General features: G+C 37.6%; 1 protein-coding gene across 2 annotated transcripts in view; it reads left to right on the forward strand.

Annotated features, from left to right (window-relative positions):
* Positions 1-10,976, forward strand: part of Gbe1 (1,4-alpha-glucan branching enzyme 1) — a 275,110-nt gene that overhangs the window by 84,222 nt on the left and 179,912 nt on the right. For both annotated transcript variants that reach the window (XM_055594620.1, XM_055594627.1), the window contains exon 3: positions 3,917-4,032. In XM_055594620.1, the coding sequence (XP_055450595.1) occupies positions 3,917-4,032 (116 nt within the window). The remainder of the gene's footprint in view (positions 1-3,916; positions 4,033-10,976) is intronic.

A 10,976-nucleotide genomic window follows, 5' to 3' on the forward strand; every position in this document is an offset into this window, starting at 1 on the left:
TATACAGTAGATTGCTGGGTTTTGTTTATGCATCCATTCTGTTAGTCTGTGTCTTTTTATTGGAGAATTAAGTCCATTGATGTTTTGAGAGAATAATGACCAGTGGCTGTTAGATCCTTTGAATTTGATTTTGGTTGTGGTCATAAGGTTGTGTGCTTTGTTGCTTTTTGTTTTACTGTAGTGAGGTTATTTATTTCCTGTGTTTTCTTGAAAAAAACTAATTTTTGGCGGTTGTATTTTCCCTTCCAGTGTCTTCTGTAATGCTGGATTTGTGTGTAGGTATTGTTGAAATTTGTTTTTGTCATTGAATATCTTGTTTTCTCCATCTATGAGGACTGAGAGTTTTGCTGGATATAGTAGCTTGGGCTGACATCTCTGTTCTCTTAGGGTCTGCATGATATCTGTCCAGGCCCTTCTGGCTTTCATAGTCTCTGTTGAAAAGTCAGGTGTGATTCTAATGGGTTTGCCAGTATATAATACTTGTCCTTTTTTCCTTGCAGCTTTTAGTATTTTTTCTTTGTTCTGTATACTTACAGTTTTGATTATTATGTGGCGGGAGGATTTTCTTTTCTGGTCTAATTTATTGGGTGTTCTGTAGGCCTCTTGTATTCTTACTGCCCTCTCCTTTAAGTTGGGGAACATTTCTTCAATGATTTTGTTGAAAATATTTTCTGGGCTTTGGAGGAGTGAATCTTCTTTTTCCTGTATTCCTATTATTCTTAGATTTTTTCTTTTTATGTTGTCTTGAATTTCTTGTACGGTCTGTGTCAGGAATTTTTAGATTTAACATTTTCTTTGACAGATACCTCTATATCTTCCATTGTATCTTCCATACCTGAGATTCTTTCTTCCATCTCTTGTAGTCTATTGGTTATGCTAACCTCTGTAGTTCCTGTTTTCTTTCCTATGTTCTTTCTCTCCACAATTTCTTCCATTTGTGTTTTCTTTAATTTTTCCAATTCTCTCTTCAGATCTTGAGCCGTTTTGTTGATTCTCTTCACCTGTCTGACTGTATTTTTCTTCAATTCCTTCAGCTGTTTGTTTGAACAATCCTTGTTTGTTTTATTTTTTCAATGATTTAAGCATTTCCTCCCTGAAGGCCACAAACTATTTGGCTGCAACTTCCTCTATTTCTTCAGGGATGGCCATAAGTTCTTTGAGTTTATCTCCCTCTAGTTCTTTATGCATTTTATCTGTTTCCTCTGTTATCCTCTTCAAGAGCATGTTAGGTCATCTTCTTCAATTTCAATTATGCTGGGGTGTCCAGGGCTCCTTGCCCCTGGATAATTGGGTTCTGGAGATGACATATTGCTCTGGCTTTTGTTGGTTGAGCTTTTATGCTTGCCTCTACCCATTGGGATATCTTAGGTGTTCGAAGTTAGTTTCTGGTGGTTCCTGGGATCCTGTGGTGGAGAGAATCTCCTCAGCAGGAAGGTGTTTTTTCCTGAAGGAAGCCTTCTCAGCTTTTTGGGTATGGTCACTGGATGGCCGGTGTTTTTCAGGAGTTGCCACTGCTCACCTCAGGCATAGAGTCCTGAGTGATAACTGTGGTCCTTGTTACTTGAGAGGGCTCTCCTCTCACCGGGAGAAGTCCTGAAGACAGCTGCCCTGCTTCTGGGTTTCTTGCTGTAAATTTAATGATCTGTTGGTAATAACCTGTGTGTCCTGTGGTTTGGTAAGTTTTGTTAAGGGTAACTGGTTGCCCCTTGGAGCAGTGTCTGGGGGTTGATCTCGTGGATTCCGGGCTTCTGTTGGTCTGAGTTTGGGGCTCTGTGCCCCAGTACCCAAGCAGTAATCTGTGGTGGGTGGGTATGGCTCTCCTGTTAACAGCAGGTTATCTGGCGCACAGCAGGTCCCTTGGTTGGGCAGGTCTGCGGGCCTTTTTCCAGGGATATACTGGGTGGCCTAAGTCAGTCCCCTTTGCTTCATTCCTTGTGAGGATTTCTCCTGACAGTGACTCCAAGTCTCTGGTGCCCTGGGGCTCATCGCTCTGTCTGTGTTGAAGAGCTAGGCAAGCAGCAACCTGACTGGAGCCAAGTTCAGTGATGGTGGCTCATAACGGAAGGTCTGTGAGACATTTTCCAGGGAAAGACTAGGTGACCCAAGTCAATACCGTTTCCTTCGTTCCCAGTGAGGCTTTCTCCTGACAGTGACTTCCAGTCTCTTTTGCCCTGGGGCACACAGCTCTGGTTGTGCTGGAAAGGTGGCATGCAGCAACTGCCTGTGCCAGCTGCTGGAGCCCAGTTCAGTGATGGCGGCTTGTACCCGCAGGTCTGTGAGACTTTTTCCAGGGAAAGACTGGGTGACCCAAGTCAGTACCGTTTCCTTCCTTCCCTGTGAGGTTTTCTCGCGACTGGGACTCCCAGTCTCTTTGTTCACCAATCAGCCTGGGAAGGTGATCAGGACAAGGAGGTGTATGGCTCTGGTCTGATGACCTAGTGCCTGCTGGACCAGGGATCTCTTCCGGGTTCTGGCTGGGTGAGTGTGGACCTTCCCTCACCATGGGGGTTTCCTCTCACCTGGGAAACAGGATTGCTGTTGTTTTAGGGCCCAGAGTTCAGTCTCTTGGTTGCTGTATGGAAAATGTTGTCCTGCTCCTCAGATGCAATGTTCTCCTGGTACAGCCATCTTGTCCCCCCATCAAATGTTTTTATGCTGTTCCTAAAATGAACTCATACAAGTGTTAGATTGCATTGTTATTCTATTTGTTATGGAGAGAAGCTTATGTTTTAGTGATCAAATTCAGCAGTCTTTTAACATTTTAAATAATTAACTACTTATTTTATTTTATTTTTTGTATATGCCTCATTTGGAAAAATAATGCTAACTCTCCCAAGGTTGTAAACTACTTTCTCTATTTTCTTCTTGGCACACTATAGTTTTGTTCGTCAGGTTTGAAATTAATGCATGGTAGAATGCATTAGGGGCGTGTTAGTAGGTCTTGATCCATTTCTATTACTTGCAGTAGGTATAACCAGTTGCTCTTGTACCTCTGGCTCAGTAATGTGCCTATGTTGCTCTTATGTGTGCAAGGGTTGGCTGTTGTTCATGAGAGACTTTCTCCCTCATCTGTCGAAGAGTAGCTAATTGCTCTGTATGCCAGGTTAACTTCTACCTTTCTTAATCGAGGCATAGCTTTATATTTTATTTGAGCTCATTCGTATTCTTGTGAATTTGGGTACATAGAATTATTTCAATAAACTTTTATCAACATAGCATGCATCATATTTAATAGACTAGAATGTTTCTCCTTTCCTCATATAACTTTTCTTTGTTGATGTTTCTTTAAAATGACTCTTTTTTACATTAATTTTAGTAATAAATATATTAACTTTAAAACTATATTTAAACATTTTAAAATCTGTTTTTAATTTTAAGAAACCAAATGAAAAATTTAAGAAACAGTTTTTTAATTATTTTTATTTACATTTAAAAATTATATTTAGTTGCGTGCTTACATGTATGGATGTCTGCATGCATGCCTGTGTGCCTTTGTGTGTGTGTGTGTGTGTGTGTGTGTGTGTGTGTGTGTTTAGGTATGTATCTGGTTGTATGTGTCAAAGCGTAGTGTTGAATTCATGGAACAACTTGTAAGAATTGGTTTGTAGCAGGAATTGAATTGATGCCATTGAACTTGGTGGCAAGTGCTTAACCCCCTAGTGTCTAGTCTTGCTAGCATATTTGCATTCCAATGCCAACCCCTGTCCCTCCTCTTCTCATAGTCCTGCCCTTCCACCTACTTCCCTGGTATTCCCCTTTCCACATCCCAGGGTACCATTTTGTGGAAGAGGTAGGATTGAGGGAGAAAACATATTTTTTTAAGAAATTTGAGTTTTATAGTTAAATAGTATATTATATTTTATTTTATAATCCTAGTCCTATCGAGTTACTACTTACATGGTCTTTATGTTTTTAGATGGCTGGAATCCATTTTCTCACCCATATAAAAAACTGGAATATGGAAAATGGGAGCTGTATATCCCACCCAAGCAGAATAAATCTCCCCCAATACCTCATGGGTCCAAGTTGAAGGTATGTCGCTTCTTTCTTTTGTTTTGTTTGTTTGTTTGTTTCTTTGTTTTTCTTCATTACGTATTGACCTGTAGCCCAAGCTGGGCCCAAACTCATGGTCTTAAGTCTGTACCGCAATACTACTGGGCTCATTGAAGCCCAATTTTAGAGGAATGTATTCATTGCTGGCTCTTCCTTAGCTCCTCAGGTTTGCCTTTCTTGAAAACTGTTACTACTTTAGGTTGTGGATTTATTATATTTCAAACTGTTATGTTATTCTTTCCTTCATTTTATTTAGATAATATTATGAGCTCTGATACCTTCCTTGCTATTAAAATTAAATGCTGAATAAATGAATTTCAAAGTGTGGTTTCTATGCAAGTGGTAAAATAATTAAATCTGCAGTGAGCTTTCCAAATCCAAAACTTCAAATCTAAGATTCTTGAGAACCAAAGGCCTTTTGAGTGCTGACATGATGACACAGTGGAAAATTCCATACCATGAAATTTTGTTTCTTACGTAAATTGTTAAGAATCATAAATGCTTACCTTCAGGCTCTGTGTATAAGGCAGAGATAAAATATACATGAATTTTGTATTTAGGTTCCCTCTCTAAGATGGTTCATTTATATGCAAGTATTAAAAAATGTTGTCAAGCATTTTGATAAGGATTGCGTAGCCTGTGCCAGGGATGGATGATTACCGCTAGGTGGAAGCCACACTGGGTGTCTGCTGCTTTGCTCTGATTGAAGGCATTTATATATGTCTGCTTGTGCTACATGTTACATTAATATGCTTCTTTTTCAAAAGTTGCACTACCTTGGCCATATGAAATAATGATTGAAATTATTTTAATAGATATTATAATCTCCTGGTTACACTACTTTTTTTATTCTCTTCTGGCTTTTAAAAATTACTGGGACTCTAACAAGAATGCAAAATCAATAAAAAAAAAGAAATTGGTGAAAAAATACTGGTTTACAGCAAGGAGACATTAAGTAAGCATTAGGTAAACTGCTCTTTCTTCAGTATGAATCTTCAAAATTCATGGTGAAGGTAATTAAATAGAAACTGATATACGATGTTGTTACTAGTGTTTAGACACTTCAACTCTTAAGGGCACAGTTAGCTTTTATTGTAATACTAAACGGTAATATACTTCGTTATTCAGGTCTAGAAACTGATGTACTTTTTGGGGGTTAAAAAAGTTAAAATCTCTGTAAAAGTCAATGAATTTTTTTTTTTTTTTGGCCCTTTACCTTTATGTTATCCTTGAGTAGTTCCTCTTGGCAAGTAAAAGCTGTCTTTTAAGCAGAAACTGAAATTTCACTTTAGTACAAAAAAGGATTGATTTTTTTTTTGTTATTGTTACTGTGACTGTTGCTTATGAATTATCTTATAACCATTAACAAAATAAGCATTTTCTACTGCTGAAATTATAACTTTGTTCTCTCTGAAAAACACTTAAAAATTTCAACTGAATTGTTGAAAAAAAGATATTTAACTTCTTTTTATAACGTTATAAATAAATCCTTTAAAAGTGAATGACTATTTTAAAATACAATGATATAATGTAAACATTCATGGCTTTAAGTAACAAGGAGGACCACTTACCTGAAGGATAATTACATTCATATTATTCATGTCCTTTATACTTAAATGTACTTTGTTTAGATCATTTTGTTCAATATTTTAAAATTTGTACCATTATTATATCTAAATAAAAGAAACTAGCAGTTTTTCATAGTTTATTAAGTATCCTTTTATGGTCATGTGCTTTTCTTTTTTGTCAGTTTCTGAACTGTAAATGACCTACACACACACATACACACAAATACACATACACATAGAATGTATATATATTTTAAATAGGAAGTGCTGTTCGACAAAAAAAAATGAGCAAACATTATGTTCATAGTGTGAATGATGATATATAACGTTTGTAACACAAATGTTACAAAGGGAAGTGACATCCAGGCATACTTAGAAACACATTTAGAAGTGGTTCAGAGAGATAGTAGGAAGAAAGACATTCTAAACCGAGAGTGCTGAATGAATAAAGGTGTGTTTTGACCCAGTCCCAAGGGCGAGGCAAATAGCATAATCAAATAGGTATTACTTGAGTTTAAATAGGTATTATTTTTTTAAAAAGTTATTTTCATAGGTGAGCATGCAGGGAAAATAACTAGAGAGTTCACAAGACTGTTGAATTGGAAGTCTTAAAAATGATCCCACCCACTGTCTGCTGCTAGAAAAGCCAAAGATTGGTAACTAGAGACCAAGTAGAAGGAGTGCTTCATCCTCAGAGGAGACTGGACTTGGTTGAGAACTAAAGGGAGTTTGTAACAGCCTTCCATTGAAGGAGTCAGAGGAGTCAAGGAGAAAGAGATCTATTCCCTTATTCTCCTTTTATCTCTGGTACCCTGTTGGGACCTGAATCCCAGGACATAGGGTTCATACATCAGAGACTTAGGTGAAGGTAACCGTGACAGTTCACATATTCAGGGACACACTGACTATTCCACCCCAACACCCCATATACTGTCTTTCTCCTTTTCTCTCCTCTCCTCCCCTCCCCTTTCCTCCCTTCCCTTTTTCTGACCTCCCCTTCTCTCCCCTCCTGTGTCCTCCCCTTCTGTCCCCTCCTTTCTCCTTCCCTCTCCTCCCCTACAATCTTCTCCTCTCTTCTCCTCGACCCCCTTCCCTCCTCTCCTTTTGTTATTCCAATTAAAACTAGCAATGGCATTTAGAATTAGCTTATTTTTCATTGTCTAATATATTTATGTGCTTAATATATTTATGTGCTTTAACTTTTGCTTACCAATCAGTAAAAGAAAATATACTAGAGGCTTCTTGGCATCAGCCCTTCAACATTTGCAAAGACTTACCTGTTTTATTAGTGAAGATTGCTATAACAAAATGCCTTAGAATGGATGGTTTAAAAAGCACATGCATTTTTTCCTATTTTGAGATGTTGGAAGTCTTAGAGGCTATGGTGATTATTTTCTAAGCTCTCTTTTCTTGATCTCAGAAGGTGGGCTATTTTGTTTCCTCACATGGCAGAGAGAAAGGAAGGTAGGGTATTAGAGAGTACATGTATATAAACTCTGGAGAGTTTTACAAGGGCACTAAGCCCATAGCAGACTGTCTAACTTTGTTTCTCAACATAGACCTGATTCATTCCCAGTGGCCTAATCTCCAAGCAACATCATCTTAAGAGTTAGGGCTTCAGTTTGTAAATTTGGACAGAAGTAATTTATTACTTAGTAGATGATTCTCCTTTTCAACTGTAAAACATATTTAGATGTTACAGAATTGATTGCTAGTAAAGAAGCATGAAACCTAATAGCTACACTTGCAATTTTGTTAGATAAGACATTTGAAAAAATTAGAAGTTATATTCATTTGTTTCCATTCTTTACTATATTGCTAAGAAAGAGGAATGTATTTTTTAAATGTAAGTTTACAAGATCACAAAATTACTGAGTTACTACAAGTTGTGTTTTCATTGGAGTCTATTTAACTATATGGACCATACTATGAAATGCCCTACATTGCAGGTCAGGATAAGGGTTCAGAAAGAAAAGGAGAGTGGGGGGACTCCTAAAATAATGCAGAACTGTAAACAAGTCTCAGATGTACAATTTCATGTTGTTACCATGTTCTATAGCTCTTTGAAACTATGACCTCCATGTTTTAGCAGCTGGAAAACAGAATGTTAACTCTTTCCTGAGAACAAAAAAGAGAAGGAGTTTGTGCAAATAGTCTGGTGATAAATTGAGGTAGATTAAAATTCACCATTGAGAACTGAAATGAGCTTGATTGGCATAAGGTTACAACAAAGAGGTTTGTGCTAGGGCTATGGCATGGAAGAATTTAGTGTCACAGTCATTGCCTAAAAAGATTGATCTGATAAGAAGATTGGTCTGATAAGTTGTGATTCTTTATTTCTAGAACATTACATGTGTTATGTCATGGTCAGTTTCCTTCTCTTTCTATTTTTTCATGATTTCAAGGATACCTAGTATTCGTATATTGAATCTCCTAGACTGTCTTTTAACCTGTCCATCATTTTGACTTTCTGTTATACTTTGAAAGATGATTTTGTCTTTCAACTGCTTTTATTTAGTGACTATACATTCAAAGTCTCTAATAATTTGGTTTCTGCTTTTAACTTAGGTTATTAAGTGCCAAAGATTTTTAAAAAATATATTTCATTAGTAAGTTGTAGATTTTTAAAAATCAAGTTTTCTTCCTACCTCTACTAGCCTCTTTCTGGTATTATTTTCCTGTGTTTGTTTTTCTCTCTGAATGTCAGGTTGTACTCAGTGGTACAATGATCCATAATTGTAGAATTGTTTAAATTTAGGTGGGAAAGACCTTTAATTTCTATGTAGAGGGATGCTGGTAGGTATCTGGTGAGTTTCACTGTGTCACTATAGTGAGTGGGTACCACAGGCATGGAATAGAGGGCTGTACATCAGTCTATTGGCAGTGAGAAAAGAGCAGGAACTATGGATGAATGGTCCACTTATTTAAGTCAGATTATTCCCCATCATCTTCTGAACTCACTCTCCCCAAGTCTGGAGGCTTCTAGTTCAACAGTTTTCAGAGAGTAAACTGGGATTTCCTGTTTGAGAGGAGGAACATAGTTTTGCTGAGGGGTATATATGGACCTGTTTGGTTGACAGGACAGTAGCACCCAGGAGCCATGTCATCTTTTAAACTCAGGCTTGGTCTTCTTTCTTGTCCTAAGGGCTTCTGCCTTCTGAGTCTTTTAGAGGACTTTTGCTAGTGTGGTTGGAAAACTAGCATTTAGGGTTCTTCTTCCATAAAGTCAGATTGTAGATTTGTTTTTCTTTTTCAAATTATTTTTAAAAATTTCATGCTTATGAATATTTCACTTCATGTATAGGTACCACATGCATGCCTGGTAGGTCAGAAGATGGCAAACGATTCCCTGGTTGTGAACTATCATGTGGATTCTAGAAATCAAACCTATGTCCTTTGTAGGATCATCAAGTTCTCTAAACCACTGCACCATCTCTCTAGCCTACTTTTGCCATTCTATTTAGTTTCTTTTTATAATATTTTTTATTTTTAAATAATTTTATACATTCACTTGTATCCTAGCTGTAACCCACTCCCTCTTTCCCTCCCAATCCTTCCCTCCCTCCCTCATCTCCCTGCCCCTTTCCGAGTCCACTGAGAGGGGGTGTCCTCCTCTCCTTCCGTCTGGCCCTAGCCTATCAGGTATCTTCAGGATGGTTGCAATGTCCTTATCTGTGGCCTAGCAAGGCTGCTCCTCCCTCAGCGGGGAGGGGAAGCTCATGAATTCATGTCAGAAACAGTTCCTGTCCCCCTTACTAGGGAACCCACTTGGATACTGAGCTACCATGGGCCACTTTTGAGCAGGGGTTGTAGGTTGTATCCATGCATGGTCCTTGGTTGGATAAACAGTCGGATAAAACAGTTGGATAAAACCCCTGTGCTCAGATACATTTGGACCTTGTGGGGCTTCCTGTCCCCTCTAGGATATACTAATTCCTCCTTCCTTCATATGATTCCCTACACTCTGCCGAAGGCTTGGTTATGGGTCTCAGCATCTGCTTTGATACATTGCTAGGTAGAGTCTTTCAAGTGCCTTCTGTGGTGGGCTACTGTCCTGTTACTTGTTTTCTCCTATTTCCAATGTCCATCCCTTTTGTCTTTCTAGATGAGGATTGATCATCTTACCCTTGGACCTGTTTCTTGTTTATCTTCTTTAGTTGACATATTTTAGTATGTTTATCCTATCCAATAGGGCTATATAAGTGAGTATATACCATGTGTGTCTTTCTGCTTTTGGGATACCTCACTCAGGATGATTTTTTCTAGATCCCACTGTTTGCTTGCAAAATCATGATTTTCTTGTTTTTAATTGCCGAGTAGTATTCCATTGTGTAAAAGTACCAAAATTTCTGTATCTATTCCTCCGTTGACGGACATCTGGGTTGTTTCCAGGTTCTGGCTATTACGAATAAAGCTGCTACAAACATGGTTGAGCAAATGTCCTTGTGTACTTGAGCATCTTTTGGATATATGCCTAGGAGTGGTATAGCTGGATCTTGAGGTAGCACTATTCCTAATTCTCTGAGAAAAGCGCCAGATTGATTTCCATAGTGGTTGTACCAGTTGACATACCCACCAGCAATGGAGGAGGCTCTATTTAGTTTCTTATACTTCTAATTGCTTTATTTATTTATGTTTTTTATAACATTTCATTGCAATTTATGGTTTCTTTTCTGTTTTTTTTTTTTTTTTTTTTTTTTTTTTTTTTTTTTTTTTTTTTTTTTCTGTTAGTGTATATTTGCCATTTCTTATTTGTTCAGGTGAGAAAAGAAACCCTGGTAAATTTTTCCTTTTTAATTCAAACATCAAAATAACCCCTTTCTGATGTAAGAAGCTGAGAACACATCTGCTCAGAAGATTATTTAGTGATTCGAGGCTTCTATTGTGTCATTGTATACCTGTAGTGTGCAGTGATCATAAGATTCCAGTCATTCTTATGATTTATTGCTTTTGCTGTCCTTACTTATTATTATATGTGATAATTTTTTTCTTCTGTGACCCACAGAAAATCCTTACTCACTTCAGTTGTTATCCAGTTCAACTTAATCAACCTTTAAGACCCTGAGACTTCTAATTTGTGAGAGTGCACAGGTAGAATTAGATACTTTCCTTTACCACAGAGATGATGACTCTTTCTGTTTGCAAATACATTATGAATGATAATGAGCCCAAATAACATATCAGGAAATGGCTTCTTCCCTTTACATGAGAATAAAGCCTTGTTAAATTGATTCTTTTCCCTTCCTTCCTTCCTTCCTTCCTTCCTTCCTTCCTTCCTTCCTTCCTTCCTTCCTTCCTTCCTTCCTTCCTTTCTTTCTTTCTTTCTTTCTTTCTTTCTTTCTTTCTTTCTTTCTT

Source organism: Psammomys obesus, unplaced genomic scaffold (assembly GCF_907164565.1).
Source record: "Psammomys obesus unplaced genomic scaffold, mPsaObe1.curated_primary_1811, whole genome shotgun sequence".
Classification (NCBI taxonomy): Eukaryota; Metazoa; Chordata; class Mammalia; order Rodentia; family Muridae; genus Psammomys; species Psammomys obesus.